This window comes from Diadema setosum, chromosome 18 (genome assembly GCF_964275005.1).
Source record: "Diadema setosum chromosome 18, eeDiaSeto1, whole genome shotgun sequence".
Lineage (NCBI taxonomy): Eukaryota > Metazoa > Echinodermata > Echinoidea > Diadematoida > Diadematidae > Diadema > Diadema setosum.
Genome location: NC_092702.1, coordinates 26,154,067 through 26,175,889, shown reverse-complemented (window position 1 = coordinate 26,175,889; position 21,823 = coordinate 26,154,067). Strand labels below are relative to the sequence as shown.

General features: G+C 38.4%; 1 protein-coding gene across 1 annotated transcript; it reads left to right on the top strand.

Annotated features, from left to right (window-relative positions):
- Positions 1-5,945: 5,945 nt before the first annotated feature.
- Positions 5,946-21,347, top strand: LOC140241420 (aqualysin-1-like). The gene is made up of 8 exons (XM_072321151.1): positions 5,946-6,056; positions 12,240-12,377; positions 13,193-13,322; positions 14,070-14,185; positions 15,409-15,550; positions 18,605-18,789; positions 20,620-20,791; positions 21,208-21,347. The coding sequence occupies exons 1-8, from the start codon at positions 5,946-5,948 to the stop codon at positions 21,345-21,347; spliced, it is 1,134 nt and encodes a 377-aa protein (XP_072177252.1).
- Positions 21,348-21,823: the final 476 nt, after the last annotated feature.

Sequence of the window (21,823 nt, the reverse complement as noted above, 5' to 3'; positions counted from 1 at the left end):
TTTTTGTTTATTTTTCTACGTTTCTCTTTGGTTTGAGTTTTCTTTTGTTTTTATTCGTTATTTTATGAAAACATGTTGTTCGGTTCTTGCGCAGAGTTTTAGGAAATATGACTGAATATTTCACTACTCAAGTGATGGAGTTCGAGTTACATGACCTGTATTGTGTATTTAACACTTCGGTTTAAGTAGAATTTCAAATGTTACTAAGGTCTTGTTTGTGTCAGGCTAAAGTCTTGGTGGATGTTTGTTATTCCGAATTCCTAAAATGAAAAGAAGGTGCGTACTAACTAACCTTCCGAATAACAAACCACTTACAGTCTAGTGAAAAAGCTTGGGCGTATCTCTTTGGATACTTGCCACCTTGTGTCATGACAACCTGAACTGTGTTGTTGGAAAGTTTCCAAGCGTTTTGCGAATAGTTTATATTATGGTCGTAAAAAGACCGAAAAGAGGGAGGGGAGGGGAGAAACAGAAAGAAAAGGGGAAAAAAAAAATCAACATTTCTGTAGGTGACTTTCAAGACTGATGTCTTCTCCAGAGTTGGGGCAGCCATGGCTAAATATTTATCAGAAACGGGATATGTCTGCTGAAATGCACTTTGGTGTTGTCCTCGAAGGTGTTCGTGACACAGTTTAAATTTTGGGCGATATCATTGCCCTCGACTAGAAACCAGACCGTTTTTGTATTTCTTGTTTGATCTGTTGCTGTTGGTTGTTGGTTTTTTTTTTTTTTCACCCAAGTGGGAGAATCACAGGTGGTTTGGTGAGAGAAAACACTGTTGGTGCGACGGAATTTTGCTCCTTCTGTGATTTGGGAGGGAGACAGGGCAGCTAGTCACTGGTTTGGGCTACAAAATAATCGCGGCAGCGGGTCAAAAAAAAAATGGAATTCGAGTCGATTTTTGACAGGTCGGACTGATGAGGGCAGACAGATATGGTGTATTCTACTCTCTCCGGACCACTAGCTCTCGATGGCGCTGACACACTAAACACAATGGTTGTCTCGGGACCCTGGCCTAAGGGATGTGACGCCCTCTGACTTAACATATAGAACTACATGTACTTTTTTACTTGTCCTTTTTTTGAGGGGGAGGTGGGAGAATCAAAACTGATGTAGCTGCACTTACTGAGGAGGATAAACTTGTGAGGTTTGTTGTTGTTGTTGTAGTTGTTGTTGTTTTCTCCTCTTCTGTCGAAGATACAAGTTGGTAATTGTGGTCCCAGGATGGCTCTATTGGTCGAAGAGATGGTCCGAAGTCAAGTAATATACACGCATTATGTATGTATGTATGTATGTATGTATGTATGTATGTATGTAGGCCTATATTCTGTATTCTGTATATTACATGAATGTGCATATGCAAGCCTATACTATATATGATATATATATATATATATATATATATATATATATATATATATATATATATGTATATATATATATATATATATATATATATATATATATATATATATATATATATATATATATATAGATAGATACATATATATACTATATATATATATATATATATATATATATATACATATATATGTATATATATATATATATATATATATATGTATATATATATATATATATATATATATATATATATATATATATATATATATATACATACCTGTATTAGAATGCAAAAATATAATTACCACGCACAGTCACACAATATCAATTCTCTGTCGTTTTCCTTTCTGATGCCGAAAAATAATAGCACCGATTATAAAGCGCTTTCAATTATCAAACCAATCCATAGTGCGCCCTTATAGTTGATGTTTTATAGACTCTATCAACATTTGCACGTTTTTCAGACTTTTCATGGACGTTTTTCTTCGATATGATTTTACTTTTTGGTCAACGCTCTTAAAGGGGTAAACGATCTTTTGCACTTGACTCAATTTAGTTTTAGACAAAGATCATTTCTCTAAAATAAACCTATGATTCGCAATTAATTCATATACACACTAAACCTCCCCGAATGACCTTTTTTCCCTCTTTATATTTCCCTACCTCCCTCCCTACCACCCCCTCTCTCAATTCAATTCAATTCAATTCAATAGTTTATCTATTTCCATCATCAAAAAGAAAAGAAAAGAAAAAGTTGACATAATCCAAAGTGATACAATCTTTTTTTTTTCATTTCTCTTACACTCGTCTAATAAAGGATTTTTTTTAATACAATATAAAGAATATACACGAATGATGTCGTAAAAAAGAAACAATGCACTTTGCCATGGCAACAAAAATAGTAAATAATCACAATGATGGAAAATAGTGTTCCACTAAAAAAGCCAAGCTTGTAAGACGTGGAACACTGGAACAAAACAACAACAGCACCAATTTGTTATACCAATAAAACATAAACATTTTAAATTCTTCTATATACTATTGTACATTTTACTCATTGATATATGATGCTGATACTATGAACAATACTTAATAGGATTTTAGAATGCAAACGTATAAACTATGTAACATATCACATTTGTGGCACAGACACTATGGGGCCAGGTATGCCAAGAAAATTGAACGGAAAGGAAGATATGCAATCGGCCACAGAAAACACAACGACGACAACAACAACAATAACACAAAACACAGAAATAACAGAACTTGAGGAAATGCACTCAGACATTTGGTTATGCCCCTATGCCCCTCTCATTTGGTTATGCCCCTATTCCACAGATGTTTCTTTTTTCTCTCATCGGCCCCTATGCCCCTCTCATTTGGTTATGCCCCTATTCCACAGATGTTTCTTTTTTCTCTCATCGACCACCCACCTAAGTGTATCGGATGGCAGTCTGATGAATCCGACTCGTGTTGGTCGACCATCAGGTCAGTGTCAAACATGCCGGGCGTGATCCGATGAGGAAAGATCGGATCAGATCGAGCACGAGTCAGATTCATCGGACTGCTATCCGATACACTTGGGTGGGTGGCCGGAAGCAACAAACTTTGCTTCCGGCTAGTGACCGATTGGAAGAAATCTCTGTGGAATGGGGGTATGAGGCACAGCGCTTAAGCTTGTCCAATGTCACAATTTGTGGGATTCAGGTGTTATTAGTAATGATTGTTCTGCATCAAATGCATTAACAAGTATTATCTATCATCGATGCCAAATACAAAAAGCATAATGATCTATATAGGCCCTAAATATCTTTGTTGTTTCCAGGTGCACAGATGTGCTGACAAGCATCATTTACACGGATTGCATGATTAGGCCTACATCACAGGTGCTTCTCTCAGTGAATTTAGAAAACCAGCATGCCTGCTATCACAAATGAACTTTTACTGCTCAGGCGCAAAGTAGAATTACCAACGGGCTTATAATCTTGCATATTGTTCAGATGGCATACTTGTTGGCGATGTCTGAGGTCTCGGCATCATTTCCACATGGCAGAAAAACAACATTTTGAATTATCGAAAGGACGCCCCCTTCGATGATAGCCCGTTCTAGATCGTGTTGAGGAGAACACAGCATTTCTTTTCGCAACCTGCGAATCTATAACAAACCAACTTCCCTCAAACTTACATTTTCTCTTTCATTTGTTACTTCTTTCCTTTCTGCGAGTCACTCTGGAAGAAAAAAATAAGCGATCGTAGTAGAAATTATAGGGAATTTACCCCAATGTAAATGTGCGTTCAGTAAATGTACAAAATGTTGCCGAAACACATCAGTAAAGTTTGAGGAAAATTCAAATCCACGTGTCGTCATCTTTTTTCTTTTCGAGATGTTTCTAAATTTCCTAAAATTTCACTGATATGTTCTTTCTGCATTTATAGAATCAGAAACTATTGTTATGTTTCGTGTAAATTCTAGTTTGACTAGGGGTTTGATTATTAAAAAAAAAGTCTCACCTTTTTTAGGAATCCAGTTGACACAATGCCTTTGTATATACGGTGATAATACTTGGTATACAAATAAGTAGCCTATGAAAGATTTCATAATTATGTGATATAGTTTTGTGTATGTTGTATTTATTGTGTGTGCGTGTATGTGTGCACTCACGCGTGCGTGTTTCTAGTTGATTTGTATAATGAGCACTATTCCAATTAGGGCCTATCGTTATCTACATTATTCCCTGCAAGCTTGCCACATGTGCTGCATCGCCGAAGGATCCTATGCGCCATAGTGGTTGATTAACCCTGAAGCAAATAGTGCGAGTCCGCCCCCTTGTGGTAAATGCACGTACATTCATAACACCAGCCGCACAAACTCCTGTTGAGCCATGCTGTGAATTTGAAATGTTGAAAAGGTCAAGTACAATGGCATTTGTAATCTGCATCACTTATCAACAACTTATGATCTGATTGCCAGTTATCTCCTGAATATATATGCTGCGCAAGAGAATCTATTAGAGATCACTTTTGAGTACCGGTATTCGTTTTGCTGATGGGGGTTAAAAGGGAATTCTGTTCTGCAAACAGTGAATTGTTGAGAGTATAAAGTAATGAATGAAAAAAAAAAATATTGGGCAGGAAAAAAAAGTCGGTAAAAAAGGGATAAATAAAGTTGAAGTGACATTAATGAGCATCCAATAATTGAGATGGAGACTTTGATGCATAATCGTTACAACGTCTCTTTTAATAGTATTGTTATTCATTCTGTGGGCGTTTACTCTTTCGTTCGGGCTACACATTGTTAGCAGAGCCAGCTGAAAAACAAAAAATATTTCGAAGTACGGTCGAAACAATGTAGTCGACTCGTAAGTGTATATAGAAAAGTTTATTGTTATTGTTCATTTTCCATCTGTGAAGATGGCTGGATAGCCCATATTCAGCGACACTAAGCTGGTCTTCCATGGGTCCAGTTGGATGTGAGGTGGGACCATTTCACCGGGTTAAACACCCTGCTCTTTGCGATGACTGAGTGAAGCGGGATCTTTTACGTGCATGAGTTGTGACTCTCTCATACACGGGACCTTCAGTTTATGTCCTATCCGAGGGACAGAGTGTTTTGCCTCTTGCTAGAGGGGACGGTATGTTTACACACAACATTGCTCAGTCCAGACTCGGGTTCGAACCCGGGCCCGTAGGATCGTGAGGCAGACGCGCTGCCGACTGAGCCAACTCACCGCCCTTAATAGCTATTACTAAAGTCCGATTTCGCCCAGCTTTTTGCGCCAGCTATTCAAGTCTTAAATACGTTTCTCACATCACAATAACTAGACAAATGTAATTCCGTAATCGCGTTTTTTTTTCCATTTACACATCAAATTATTCTAATACCTATGGCCATCGACAAGGGTGGGGAAGGGGGGGGGTAACAATATGTCGATGAAAATAAAATGTCTTTTCTTCATTGAGTTTCGGTTCTTTTTATTATTTTTTGACAAATCCATTTCCTCAAATCAGAGGTACATATATATATTAGACTGCATGCATCAGGCTGATAGGTTGTTTAGGATCACATTCACAGTACAGCTGAGTGCCATACATCATGCAAGCGATTGACATTAATATCTTAAAATAAAAATCGTATTTTAGTTTGCACCTTTCACATTAACAGTATAGGAAATCCGTTGTTTTTGTTCAGATTCCCCTCAGTACGCTCAACAACCAGAAGGGGAAAAAGAGAGAAAAAAAAAGGCAAACAAACAGACGATTAACAAAGCAACGGAGTGTTCACGTGCGACTTGTAGGTCAACAATAGCATGGAGCTGCTTTACTGTTTACCGCCAGGCACCAGTCGTAACGAACCTCTCCGTGCTCAGAGACTGACCACTGATCCAGGCAGTGTCCACCATGGAGTATGATTATCAAAAATCTCGTCGGACCTGCATCAAAGAGCGCTTTGCGTGCGCGTGAGATTTCTTCAACATGACAATGGTACATGGTCAACACGAAGGCTTGGAGTTCATTACGCTGTGAATCGCTCTTGAGAGTGACAGGTTCCAAGCAGTACGAGAGAAGACGATTTTAGAATGATGAAGATTTTCGTCTACTTCTTCGCCCTCCTGGCGACTTCTTACGCTTACAACGCCACTCTGGATACGACAGCAGAAGCCATTAAACATCACTACATCGTGGTACTCAATGTAAGTTCACATTAATGGCGCACATGCTTATATTACTGACTAACACTGTTCGCTATTTGCATCTGGACACACTGAAGTACGAAGTGGAGTTTTGGTTGTGTTAAATTATGAACGTAGTCCAATGATCGACCGCAGCTCTTTTACTAGCTCCCAGTCCAAACTGAAATTCAACACCTATATGCTAACCATACCAACCACTGAACATGAACAGGTACTTGTTATTTCATGATTTCATCTCCCTCGTTTTCGATCCTGCAGTATCAATAGGGTTAGGATTACCTTAATTTGTAGCAGAAAATACAGAGAATTTAAACCTGGTAGAAATAGAGTGCTCACTAACCCGTAATTCAGGGTTTCACCCACTCTTTTTCTGTGAACGATATTTTCGTATGTATGTGTGTGTGTTTGTGTGTGTGTGTGTGTTTTAATGTTGATTTTTAATATAATATTATGTGTTTGGTTCTTTTAAGCGCCATTATTGATTAACTTTCGTCGATTTTAATCATGGACACAGTTTAAAAACATGATTCATCCAAACATGCATCTCGCCCGTTTCTGGTATGCTTAAGCGTGAGGCAACTATTTCATTGTTTGTGTGTATGTGTGTGTGTGTGTGTGTGTGTGTGTGTTTTGGTTTTGGTTTTGGTTTTGTTTGTTTTTGTTTTTGTTTGTTTTTTCTGTCAAATGATTTAATTGCCTTATGAATAAATAAAAAACAACAACTACTCAGTAAGTTGGAAACATAATCTTAAACATTGTTGGGAAAAAAAAAAACCCGACTACTCAGTAAGTTGGAATCATATTCTTATACTTTGTTGTGCCTTGCATCGCCAGTGCTGTTCAAATAACATCTTAACCGGTGTTTGCGCCTGTATGTTGACAGGGTGTGTTCGTAATCATTAATGTGTTGGTTCACTCTTATAGTGGGACCTCATCTTCTGTTTTGTCAACCAGAATGTGCACAGTGCAGTGCTAGCCATGTTGTTGTTGTTGGGTTTTTTTTCCAGGAAGGTACACAATTTCTTAACTCCCGGGGCTTTCGCAGCTCATAGTTTGGCATCCGTGTTTAAACAAGAATTGAATAGAGCCGTGTGAAGGCTTAATAAGTCAGTTCTAGTTTGCGCAAGATGAACAGGAAAAAAAAGGTCACTTGTACTGAGATACAAGTTGGTTTTTAAATGCATTAAGTTAAGCATCTGTGATGCAACAATTATTCATGTAGTCCTTATTAATGGTACCTGCCGGTACCACCTGACAGAAAGCCTGGTATTCGACAATGGATGCTTCCCAAAGTGTTGACTGAACCGGTGACTGACGAACCATTCTGGTCACTTAATCTACACATCAGGTTCATTCTTTGTTTGGATACGAGTTCTCATAAATTGCTATGTTCGGCAAACTGAAGCATTATGTCGCTTTGAATCGAGTGAAGTGCCTAACAAGCTGAGAAGAATAAAAGGTCATTTGTACCCATGTGCACATGAGCTATCTCCGAACTAGCTTATTGCATAGAAAGAATCCTGCTTTCTAATGTTGATTAACCATTTCTGTGCCAGGGACATTCAGCAGTGTGTACAACGCTATGGAGTTTCTTGTGCCAATCAGCACTCAAAGCACACAAAGGATTAAAGGGAAATTCCATCCTGATGCTATGTTGCCCCTCTTCTTTCCTTTTTTTTTTGGGGGGGGGGGGAAGGGGAGAAATAAGACGCACAAAAACTTATAAAGTTTCAAAGTTTAGAGTCTAAGACAAATCGGCAACTCTGTATGACCTACAACTTAGCATTCCGCAGCTGGTTTGTACACAGAAATTCATCAACTTTCAATTATCTCCCGAGAAAAAAATATCTTGACCTGTACTTTGTATGTGACAAGAGTGATACATTTTTTGCGTGTGCTCAGTGGATAAGTCCTATCCTTACCCACATGATGAGAAAGTATTAAATATTTGAAAACTTTTTATAATGAATAACTTTTCATGTGTCCAATTATCCCCCCAAAATTTCACAGAATTACGTCTCTGATTTTTCTTCTATCATAAGAAGAAGTATAATATTAAGATGAAATGTCCCTTTAAAAGGTCCCACCTCACGTCCAACTGGACCCCATCATGGAAGACCAGCTATAGTGCAGCTGAACATTGCTATCCAGCCTTCTCTCAAATAGAAAAATGAAACAAAAAGGAAAAGGTTAGTCGATCGGGAGGGGGGGGGTAGTTGCCCCCTCCCCATATTCCTGAGTTGTTGAAAATTTCTTGTTTTTTCTGTAGATATACTGTCCAAATATTTTACCCAAATTTTGCTAAAGCGTGAACAAGATTACTGAATTTCAATACCCCCTCTCACACCCTCCCCTCCCCATCCCATTCAAGTGCTGAGATACCTCGATTTATAGAGTCATTCAAATATCTGTGAATATTCTGTATTTTCTTACTGTTTTGAATGAAATAAAACCCCAAAATTTCCCGAAAAGTGTGTACCAGTTTGCTGAATTTCAGGTCTAAAAATGCAAAATCTCCCTCATGTGTGTGTGTGTGTGTGTGTGTGTGGGGGGGGGGGGGGGGTAACCCCTCCACACATCTTCTCCCCTCCCGGCTCCGTTACTCCGCTCCCTCGCACAGCTCTTCCAACACAAAGTTTTGCCGAAACGCCGAAACAGATCCTATTCGAGTGCCAAATCCGAAACAGGATAATTTGTGTAGGCTACCAGTGGAATCCATTGAATCGTGAGGGCGTACATTTATTTCTATGAGAAGGTTACCGTGTGTTCGGCGGCACCAGTCACGAACAATTCGTAAGCCTATACGTTAATTGGTAACATTATTAAAAGAGATCGATGATTTAAGTTGTCCTTTTTTTTCAAGTTTGAAAAGCCCATGTCGTGGCAGAAGACACAAGGATGAAGAAGAGCCCAGCATTCACCAGAATTTGGAAGAATTCTATCTTCTTAATTGTACAATGAGTACCCAGTAATCTTCTTTTCTTCTTTTAGCAGCTTACACTGAGTTTCGAGACGTAGCATATATCTATAGTGTATAATTAATTTCATTCAGGTCGCGGTGCAGAGCATCCGGGATAAGTTCAGTCCGTGATGTCATTGAATCTTAAGGCCTATTAATACCGAGTAACATACAGTCGGATTTCGGGAAGGTTTAATGCCAGAACAGTGTGGTTCATTTATGACCTCTACTTTGATGGCAAGTACCAGCCTAAACCCAACAAACAGGAAAATGGTGAATCGTTGATACATCATGAATCATGAAAAGCATGTAATCGTATTGCATTTATCTGACCTGGGATATATACATTTTGAGGCCATAGACCCAGCGTAAGAATAGAGCACGAGACGATGTGCATCATTCATGCAGCACTGTACGATACAACAAGACAAGGGAAACACAAAACAACAAGTTGTTTGGTACAGAACCTTTTTTCATTTATTATTTTTTTAATCTGTCTCTCTCACGAGGTAAGGACTAAAAATAAATGCATCGTCACTGTGATTTCTTGCGAAGATTTGTTATTTCTTAAAATCAGAATGTCAAAGTTTTTGTCAGTGGCCTGGGATGTACTTAAAAGGAAAGGCACCAATATCAGTGAATGACACTACACGTGTTTGGGGACAGTAAAAGAACAAAATGTAAAAAAAAAAAAAATGCAAATCCGCTTGTGTCAACAAAATTGTCGGATTTTTCGTCCCAGCGTACTATAATATATATATACTATTAGCTTGTGCAGTCTTCCAAGACTTTTCTCCCGCTACATTATCTAATTGTACCCATGTTGCATAATGAAGGTTGTCTAGATTGGTTTTTATCTTTAAAGAAGCACTCAGGGAGCTCAGACTTTGGTCACTAACGCTAGACAAAGGACCGTGTGTCATCATCATCATCATCATCATCAACAATAACAACATCATCATCACCATCATCATCATAAAAAAAAGAGGATCATGATCTGGATCAACGCTAAGAACATAGTTATCACCATTTTTTTTTTTTTTTTTACCACGCCTTACGTGTACATAGCCTGAAAATCTAATCCAAATATAATATCATTACTGACACGCAAACAAAGAAACAAATGTCGGCAAAAACATAACCTACCTCCTCGGCGGATAGGTAATGATGGAGTGAATTGTTTTCCCCCCAGTGTGGCCATCAAAATTCGTTTGTTTGAGTGTGCTATTGATAAACAGTGACAATGATGCCCGATTAGGCCCAAACTGAAAGCTTCGGAGTCAGACAGACCCCATCACGGCCGCAGACCTGACCTTGTCAATATAAGGTGATCTACTTTACCCATGAGTTGGGCAAAATCTAAGATACAAAGAGTCAAGCGTGGTAAAATTAGATGCCACACATTATTGTCATGGACTGTAGAGCTGAAGGAAGTTGTATACAAAGTTGACATGCAGAGTATAGGATGTTTCATAATTCCACATGATCTTTCAGCAGTTGTGCATTTTCGAAGTCCTGGGCCCTGTTTTATGAAGAGTTATAATTGATTATATAGTTGATTTCATCATAAGTCTATTGCAGCCTGTGTGGTAAGGAAATATATAATCGATTATATCTTTTGATAAAACGGGGCCCTGGGCTTAAAATCAATTATGACGTCATTATAGAGTCTGCTGGCTTCAGTGGGGTTGTCCCTATTACACAAGACAATTAAATCTTATTCTCATTGTCTAGTCTTTCAAAGGTGTGTGTCTGGGGGGGGGGGGGCTTCAAGCTCTTATTTTACTGAACTGTTGCTCATTAACAAACATTCATTTCTTTCTTATAGCGTCACGTGAAAACAAAGCAGGGTTTAACTCAATTTAACATTGAAAATGTTGGGGATTCCCTTTTTGGGAATTAAGCCTTGTGGAGATTGGTTTCTGTCCTATAATGCCTTCTCATGACATCTTCCTATAGAAACTTGATGTGGCTTGTTTCTCGCAGAGGGATATTACTTTGTAGATATTACATTATATGCGCAGTAGAAATTATTATGTAATTTTTAAACTGCTATCTTAAAAAAGAAATGATGACTTGAAGCCCATTGGTACTGTTCAAGGAAATCAAAACCCAAAGAGCATTGTGGATTGATTGAAAGCAGCAACATTAACAGAACATTTACGCATCAGTGAAAGTTTGAGGAAAATCGGACAATCAATGCTAAAGTTATGAATTTTTAAAGTTTTGGTGTTGGAACCGCTGGATGAGGAGACTACTAGAGTTTATGACGTCATGTGTGGACAACAATAATCAAAGCAAATGTAAAGGGAATTACACAGAAATGTATTTTTCATGAAAATTACACATTCAATGAACTTGACACTGACATATGTTGAGGGTAGTATTTATTCCCCCTGCTTTCTGAAAGCGGTTAGTTAAGTGTTCTTTCATTATGCTAGAAAAAGTGAAATCATGTGTAATTTTCTTTATATTTTCTTTGTATTGTTGTCCGCACATTATAAACACAAGTAGTCTTCTCATCCAGCGGTTCCAACACAAAAACTTTAATTTTTTTTTTTTTTTTTTTTTTTTTTTTTTTTTTTACTTTTGCATCGATTTTCCGACTTTCCTTCAACTTTCACTGATGTGTTCTATAACGTCGGTGCTTTCACTCAATCCACTTTTCTCTTTTGGTTTTGGCTTCATTTAATAAGGATCTGAGCTACAGGTGTTTGTGTCTCCTGGTTTCTCCCGATTCATTATTCTCAGACGGGTCTAGGGCAATTACCCCCTGGGCAATTACCCCGCACCCTTCCCCTGGCCCTAATCCTAATCCTAATCCTGAACCTAATCCTATCCCTAACTCAAACTCCTAACCCTAACCCTAACCCTAACCCTAATCGTTACTCTAAGCTTACCACTATCCAGTATTTAGCCGGGGGGTAATTGCCCTCTCGGGGTAATTGCCCGGATACGTTCTCAGACTATATAGCACTTTTTTCCCCTAAGTTCAAACTGTTTCTCCTCTTCACTTAAGTACAAAAACTTGACCATATGAGGGTAGTAGTGCTGGTGGCAGGGTCATCTATGAAAATTTTGCTCTTGAGAGGCTATGAATACACGGACAAGTAAAACTACAGCTATCTCTCTGAGTACTGCCATTAATAGATACGAATTGATAATAATGATAAAAATGCTAAAAGCTGAACCTTTGTGTTGAATCTCTCGCCTTTACTTCTCAGCCAGAGTATGATCTTCAGGTATTCGAGAACACCATTGTTGGGGACAAATCCGGTATCTTCCAAGAAGCTGTGATCACATGGAGGTACACCGTGATCAATGGTCTTTCCATCAAACTACTTCCACATGCACTTGAAAAGGTAAGAAAAAAAAAAGCATGCACAAGCTGACTGTGTACATTCAAGTGTGAAGGATATAGTCATAGATGATAGTTAAGTACTGGCTCGATTTGAAACAGTTATGTGGCCAATTAAAACAAGAAGGAAACAAACGATGCTGTCCATCCAGTCACTGTTTAATTGTTGATGAGGTGGCGGTTGAGTTTGTCTTTAACAATTTAGATGTTGCAGGAACTTACAACGAATTAATGTTAAGCTTCACCCATAAGGTCCCGAAAGTAGAAACAAAACAGCGGAGTGTAACAAAAAAACAAACAAACAAGCAAACAAACAAACAAACAAACAAACAAACAACAATCGGTCATACAGGAGAAAGTGGCACTGAAAAAAAAAAAACCCAGATAATACTGCAAACATGATAGTATAGTGAATCAGACGGTGCTGATGATCCATTTGCAAGCTCCCTAGCCAGAGCAGCAACTCCAGTGCACTCCCGATATAACGAACACGATTATAACGAAGTTTCGGATAAGGCAGAATTCAGGGCCCAAACTTATCGTCTAAATAATCTTTACACTGTGTACACAGCTTATTTGTTCGGATATATGGAATTGTCGATATAACGAAAGAAAACTGCCGTTCCCGAGGACTTTATTATATCGGGTGTCGCCTGCTTAAATTTTCCTTGAATTAGTAAGTAAAACTAGTGTGTGACGGGAAGTGTCTTGATAGAAGACATCGGTTCTTCTAGGAAAGCCGATTTTGGTTGATTTCTAGGACAGATTGCCTTTTCGTTGCCCTTCATCGTGTATTTCTATCTCAACGACCTTCTGTAGGTCCGTGTCATGAAAGCCGTGAAGTACGTGGCCGAAGACGGAATCGCCCGCACATTCGCCCAGGCATCGTGGGGTCTCGATCGCGTCGACCAGCGAAATCTGCCCTTGGATGGGGAGGCTAACTTTGAAGGTATTGCAAGACCCAGGACCAGTTGAAATGTTGATAGTGACAGCGATGGTGCTGTCTAATTATCTCGCATCCTATCACCTTTTGAAAAAACAAAACAAAACACAATGCACACTTTCATGCAAACTGTAACTCGACCCTATTTTATCATTATTCTTTTTCAAAACAAGCTGATGCCACCCTTGGAACAGTTGATATTGAAGAAAAATAATTGCAGCTTAGATTAGCTGATTTTCCCCAAATAAATTAAAAGTATCTGATATGCGCCGAAATACAATGATTCAAATGGACAAAACAACAGTCATACAATAAAAGAAAAATACTGAAAGAAAAGGAGGGAGATTTAGGCAGAGAAATATGCCTAAATACAGATAGATAGATAGATAGATAGATAGATAGATAGATAGGTAGGTGAAGAGAGACTATTATATAACAAGAACAGACGGAAATGAAAATGGATTGATTGATTGATTGATTGATTGATTGATTGATTGATTGATTGAATGATTGATGGAATGATTTATGGATGGATGGATGTTGATTGATTGGTGATTATGTAGAAAATCAAAGATAGCGTCACGAATTCAGACACGTACTCCATTCGGGTACACTGTTCTATGCTCGCAGTCCGCTGCTGTAATAGTGTAGGCCTAGTCTGCAGATAATGAATCTTAGTGAACCTAACTGAGAGATTTAAAAAAAATCTTAATCATAGATTAATTACGTGGTTTCAATTTCCGTTTCATCAAGGTAACGGCGATGGCGTCAACGTGTATGTCGTAGATACAGGAATCTACCCGGAAAGCAAGTATTTCGCCGGGCGGGCTTCTGTGGCGTTCGACGCGATTGGAAATCGAGATGCTTATGTGAGTAACCCTTTGCTCAGAGAAATGTACCTTGGATTTAATCTCATGGGAGTTTTATTTATCTACTTCAACCGTTCAGGACCAGCCCTGAACATTGCACAAATTTTTGGTTCATTGCTGCCTCTGTGACGACTGCATGGTTAGAGTATACCGCGTTGTATGAAATCCAGCACCCTGATAACTACTCCAAAATCCACATTCATTATAATTATGTATCATGCATAGGTGATAATTATGAGCATCGCACGCCTATAAACCTCTCTTAAAGGAATTACTGGTGATAGACGTGGAGTCTACGAGACACACTTTCTTTTCAAACGACCTAAAGCCAGACATGTAATCCGAGCTTTAAGGCGTATTATCACCCAATTCATACAAATTGTCATACGGGTAAAGTGCAACGGACCTTGGTCCGTGTAGTACGTGCTGCCTCATACAAAGCCGATTGGTTCAAAATCGGAATTAAGCTGCAAGGACGTACTAATACCATGTCAGCGTCTTTGGTTATCACTCCATATCCTCGGGTTATAGAAGAAGAGCAACTGACCTATTGGATGGAGCAGTTTAACTTAAAGTAGAAATTCAAAGCGAAGGCTCAATTTTTGCAATTAGACGTCAATGGGAAAATCGCAGTCATAGAATGTAATGAGGTGACGTCACTTGAGCAGATCATAGAATGTAATGAGGTGACGTCACTTGAGCTATTCTAGAAAAAAAAAACGGTCCAAGGAATGCGGCGTTCTGATAGAGCCTGAATACCCCAATGCGTCAATAAAGCTGCACATATCGCCTGACGTCACGCACTGGATTTGTAATCTTTAAGGACGTGTACTTGCCAATTGAGTGGGAACATCCTTGAATGCGTTTTTTTTTTTTTTACCTATGATGTCCCGTTCAACTCTTGTTTGAAGATTGATTCCTGCCAATTTGTTGGGCGATAATGATTACTGGGCCTGCTGGGGAAAACAATGGTATTAAAACTGGAGAGGCGACGTTCGGTACCTACCTTAAATAAGTCCTGAAAATGGTTTAAAAAAAAATAAAACAAAGAACGAGATTACATCGAGATGAGATGATTTATCATAAGATACATTTCGAGTTTATTATAAATTACAAAGTTCATAATGACTTTACACCTACCATGTGATAATTTCAGTGAAATGAAATAAAAATTACGAGAATGCCTGTATATTAATGTACTAATGTAATACTGATGTTGACAGGGCATCGACTGTAACGGTCATGGAACACACTGCGCGGGAACTGTTGGCAGTGATGTGTATGGCGTGGCCCGGGGGGCCAAGATCTATGGTGTCCGTGTGCTTAACTGCTACGGTTCTGGATCTTATTCACAGGTGATTGCAGGTAAATAGTAATGCTTTCTTCTGGAAACCTTCAACATTCTATTAATTTTGTTATCTGAAAAATTCAAGAAAAAGCAGATGAAAAGTCTAGAGTCCAAGTCATTTTTTCCCAAATGATATACTAATTTATTTATCATTTCTCAAAGCGTGAGACAAGAAAAAAGATGGAAAATTGATAGATATAGACCCTACATGTAAATGAAATCAAAAGAAAAGTAAAAAACTTAATCCATGTTGTTTACAAAGGAATGCCATTATTTCAATTAATGCGTCAGTGGCCAACAAAAACGTTGACCCTAACGATATGCATATACTTTTTTTTTTATTATTATTCAAGTTCCATATTCCACATTCCATATTCAGGTTTCATATTCCATTTGATTTCGGAGTAAAATATGTATAACACAACATTCAATTTTAGACATAATTTCACAAATGTATAAGGACAGTAATATAATGATGTGTAAATATGAGGAACCTACTAAAAAGCAATGCTTGTAGGGTGTAGGTTCCAAAGAAATAATATAAGCGTTTAGTACAACATGCTAATTACGAAAAATGACGAAACACAAGCGAAAATCGGTATGTCGAGATTATAATAAACTCTATACGGAATGTACAAAATAGTTTATGATGTTCAAGGTAAAACTCAGGGATTCAGTGCTCCATAAAATTGCACTATTGGTCAAAGAAATGTGGTCAAATGAAGTCACCCGAGCGAGGCATCATTGCGAATAAGAACAGATATATCAAATGGTCACGGCAAGTAACTATACATAGGATTTTAAAAAATTGGCTTTTAGATTTTGCTTAAAGGAACTTAGAGAACTTGATTGCAGCCGAACAGAATCTAACTCATTCCAGAAAGAAGGACCGGTAGAAGTAATTGTCTTAAGGGCTAAAACTGTACGAACGGGGATAAATTATATGATCCACTGTGTCTTGTAGGGTAATTATGAATTTCACTGTTTTTAACAAACATTGAGGAAAATAAACTAGGAAGATCGCCAATGCTCAACTTATACATAAAAATTCCAACGTGATACAAATACAAATCAGAAACTTTTAGTAATTTACTGGAAACAAACAGTTCATTTGTATGATCAAAAAAATGTGCACGATTTATGATCCGCAAGGCCTTTTTCTGAATCAAAAATAACGAATCGGTTTTAGTCTTAGTGCAATTCCCCAGGCCAATATTCCGTAATTGTGAGGTATATACCTAACCCCTAGAGAAAACAATAACAACAACAACAAACATTGTATCTAGGTATTTCAAAGTCCTTTCTCCCTTTCCTCTCCGGTAGCCAACCCGACAGCGGGCACATGCGCGACCTCGTCTTCAACCTCCCATAACCGAGCTTCCAATGAAAAAATAAATAAATAACCCCCCCCCCCCCCACAGAATGAAACAAAAACAAAAACACCACAACTTCGTACTTTAAAATGAAATGAGCTACTGCATCTTACTTACTTACATCTTACCTTGCGCTTTACCGCCGAACAATAATTATCATGCATACGCTGAACATCGAAGAAATTTATATTTCAGTAGCTTCATTAGATTTAGAAGAAAATGAAGACTACTGCTAGGATAACATGTTTCATTCGCTGCCTCGGCACTCGCTCGGAGTCAAGAGTTTTAATATGCATGTGAGCTCTAAGATGTTTTGTGTGATGGATATCTTGAGAGAAAAAAATGAGATCGACTTTAAAAACATTCGAATCTGCTATTTTTCTTGTTTTCAAGTTGATTTATTTCATTTCCAACAAACAAAACAATTGGAAGTACAATGAAATATTCGTATACACAGATGTCAGAAAATCAGTACCACAATGCGATGAACAGAAATAACATCGTAAAAAAGATACAGGTACATTATCAACAGAGATACAGAAAATAACTGTTATGTCACTGTGGTAAATGCATAAACAATATTGCTGGAAATTGAGGGGAATGCTAAAAAGCAGAGCTTGTAGAATGCAGTCCCCTCATACAGAAAAAAAACATATAGTAGCAAAAACAACAACAACAACAATTTCAGTAAGCGGTAGTAAAAAAAAAAAAAAAGACAGAGTAATACACACATACATGCACACATACCAACGCACATTGACAAACACTAGACGGCTTTCTTGTAAGGAAGGATTACTTACTCTTGTTTTACTCTTACATGGCTTTTGTACCCAGCTCTGAGTGAAACGCAACCCGACGTTGTCATGTTTACATCAACCAATCTTACGAATACCGTCCAATTAGTAAGCAAAATAACGTTGGTGAAGGTGATGGGACAAACTATCATTTCCGAGGCGATCGGGATGTAGCTATCTTTCCGAAGCGCAGCTGAGGAAAGATAGCGTACACAGTCAGATCGCCGAGGAAGTGATAGTTTGTCTCATTGCCTGAAACTAAAAGTTGATTATTTGCTTTATATTCCACATCTATAGGGTCCTAGATATTCCCATTTTATTTCACATCTGAAACCGTTTTAGCTGTCTTGGGTATCCTCAGGGCTTAGACTACGTAGTTTACTTTAGACGTGTGCGCGTAGATGACAAAACAATGAATTTGCTCCTCGCCCCGCGCGTGGTACCGAAATAAAAGTGCGTTGCACTGTGGTCTATCACTTGACCCAGGTCAAATGAGAGACCACAGTGCAACGCACTTTTATTTCGCGCGTACTCAAAATTGTAAGTTATATCACGCGTTAGGACTGTGTGGACTAAGGGATCAGCGAAACAAAATGACTACATTATCATCGTAGAGTGTAACGAACTTTTCTTCTCAGGTGATGTGATGGGCAAAACTACGCTTTATCACGTGATCAGCTCTTGACCAATCCTAAAACAAGATTCTTAGTATGTGGGAATATAATTTGAAATATCCAGAGATAGGCCTAATATCGCGCTAGGTTTAGAAAGAACAAACAACAACAACACCAGCAGCAGGCCAGCAGCAGCAGCAACAACAACAACAACATATCAAAATGAATATCGTGCCTTTATTGTCTTATTTAATCGTATATCGTGCCCGCATTTTGTTGATTTTCGCCAGGGGTCGACTTCGTTGCCAACCAAGGAGTAAGACCGGCCGTGGCATCTATGTCGATCGGGGGACCACCCAGCCGGGCCGTGGACGATGCTGTGCGGGGACTTATCAATAGTGGTGTCACCGCCGTTGTTGCCGCAGGCAACTGGGATATGGACGCCTGCTACACTTCGCCCAGCAGAGTGTCGGAGGTAGGAGAACCTGTTTTGTTTTACCTTGTTTTGTTGTGTTCGTTGTTGTTGTTGTTGTTTTTAGCTCTCGTGAGTTGAATAGCTCAAGGGAACTAATACGATCTCCATCGTCCAGCGTCCGACGTACTGCGTACGCCTTGCTTCTAAGGTATAATTTACCATTTGCAGATAAAACAAAAACCCAGCATCAGTGCTTTAAGTAGTTCTAAAATGTGAGTTAGGGTTAAAAACAACCACTGTAAAAATTTGGATCGGTGAAATCGATGTTAAGTATTGTTGAATATACCAAATGAGAACAATAGTTATAATAAGAAAGTTTCCAGACTAAACCATCTGGGCAGTTACGGTTTATTGAGAAAAATACAAATATCTCCTCGTGTTCTAGGCTTTATCTCGAAAATTTTATATGATAGGGTGTTTTGTGGTACAACAGACCTACACATATGCATTAAATATCATATCTTGAATTTTTTTTAAAATCACCGTTCCTCAAGGTAAACAGGACCTTTAAAGGCATAGATTACCATTTGCAGATGAAACAAAAACCTCAACTTTAGTGCTTTAAAATAGTTCTAAAACGTGAGTTAGGGATAGAAACAAACACTGTAAATATTTGAACCCGTATAATTGATGTTAAGTATTATGTTAAATACGCAAAATGTGAACAATAGTTATAATAAATATGTTTCCAGACTAAACCGTCTACAATTGGGTTTATTGAGGAAAATACTGATATCTCCTTATATCTTAGACTTTATTGCGAAAATTTCATATGGCAGGGTGTTTTGTGATACAACAAACCGACACATATGCATCAAATGTAATATCTTGAACATTTTTAAATCACTACTCCCAAAGGTAAACAAGACCTTTAAACTTGTGTTCTGTTTCGTTCCTGTTTGTTTTATTGAAATTTTCATCGACTCTAAAACTGATGGCTGCACTTTGACCAATCTTGAATCCACAGGGAAACTTACCTCCCTGGTACAATAAATGGAGAGAGTGATCATAGCTTGTAAAAATGATGGTGGTAACCCGTGGAGGCGGGGCGGCTGACAGTGTGGAGCGGACCCACAGCTAATCTTCTATAATCTTCTTGGAACTTTATACCTGAATTTTAACCAAACTTGGCAGAAATTATAGATATGTGGAGAGAATCATAGTTTGTATAACGATAATGATATGATGATAGCACTTTTTTTAATATTAGTATCAACTTGAATGAGAACAGTTCTGATACAACGATAGTAACAATGAGGAATAAGCAGTCAGTAAGGCTGACATGATTGCAATGTATTCACTACGAGTACATGACTTCGTTTCTGATCATTATATGTATGTGGTTTGGTTGCAGCAGAGCCATCACCAATATCAATGACTGCCACCCCATGATGTCGAATTGGAACTACGAAGTAGGCCTGTACTGATATTTCTTTAGGCAAACTCCACTCTAATTTATGTTCGCATTAAGAGCAAAACTCATCTGTTTCAACTCATCATTCATTTCTCTTTTATATTCCACACTACACACAAAAAAGGGTGACAAAGTGAATTAAGAAGACTTACGCTCTTTCTTTTTTCCTCCTTCTTTTTCCCCCAAAACGGTACAAGTAGTCACAGTCAAAAAATTTCCAAAAAGACAAATTTTACACTGCCTTGCACATTATACATAAAACAAAAATAAAACCAGACCTGAGTTGGTCAAAGTGTGTCCCTTGCCTTTGACAAGGTCAATTCGTCATAACTCTGCCCTGATCGGATAACATGAAGGATTCATTTTACAATTACTGAAATCAGAAGAAAATTCTCATCATCATTATCTTTCTGCAGGCAATTACGGTTGGCGCTACGGACATCAATGACAAGAGGGCGTCCTTCTCGAATACCGGGTCATGCGTGGATATTTTCGCTCCTGGCGTCAGTATACCAAGCGCGTGGATCGGAGGAGAGGAGGAGACACGAACTATAAGTGGCACCTCAATGGCTTGTCCGCACGTAACAGGTATACGACAAATAGCCTTCAACCGGGAAATTCATCCTCAGATGTAATGTTCTCGTATTTCGTTCAACTTTTAGATGATCCAGATTATGAAATCTTGGATTTCCCGAGGCAAAGTAGACAAAAGATGATCTTTCATAAGCTGTATTTCTGGCGCTTATATATACATATTAATGTCAAACAAACAAATGGGCTCGGGACTCCAAACACAAGATAGTCAAGTAACAAGTCCATATCACATTCTGGTAAAAAGGTATATAAATTCTAATCATAAGAACTTCACAATGACTGCGCAGAGTTGATAGCCGGTGGTAATAAAATCACAGTTTTTATTTGGATGTGTTTCATTATTTCATTTGAGTTGTCATCAAACTCGTGTCAGACATACCCAGGTAACCCTATCCTTTATTAACGCACAGGTGCGGCCGCCATCATGCTCGGTAACGACAACAGTCTGACACCCGTAGATATCAAGAATAAGCTGCTCTACGATTCTACCAAACAGGTGGTGGAGGATCCGGGCAGAGAGTCGCCGAACAGGATGCTCTACATCCCTTAACTCCCGGACAAGCCCCCATTCCCCTCCCCATCCCTCCTTCCCCAAATTTGACCAACTGGACAAGACGTTCGAAAGGGAAATAATCCAATACAATACAATACAATACAATACAATACAATAATTACATTTGTACAACGCTTTATATATCATTACAACACTTAAGTTATTTCACAGCGCTTTACATCATTTCATAATCCATACCGCCGTAGGTATAAACATAATTATGCTCTACTGCACTGCGATAGAAGACCCCTGTCGGCTTTATTTTTCATTGAATTGAACATGCCCAAAACGATTACAAGTTTTGAAGCAGATATTAAGATGCATCATTGTTCACAAAAATATATGGACCATACCAAAGAAATCATGCAAACAGGGGTCCCCTGCACCATCCGAATATTGAAGTGCCGGAATACGTTTGTTCCATGGAAATGGAGATGAGCGTGTGAGTGAACAGTACCGCATGTCATAGTAGG

Coding starts and splice junctions, on each gene's coding strand:
- LOC140241420 (XM_072321151.1), top strand. CDS start 5,946: ATGAAGATTTTCGTCTACTTCTTCGCCCTCCTGGCGACTTCTTACGCT. Junction 6,057..12,239: donor ACTACATCGTGGTACTCAAT/GTAAGTTCACAT, acceptor TTTACTTCTCAG/CCAGAGTATGATCTTCAGGT. Junction 12,378..13,192: donor TTCCACATGCACTTGAAAAG/GTAAGAAAAAAA, acceptor GACCTTCTGTAG/GTCCGTGTCATGAAAGCCGT.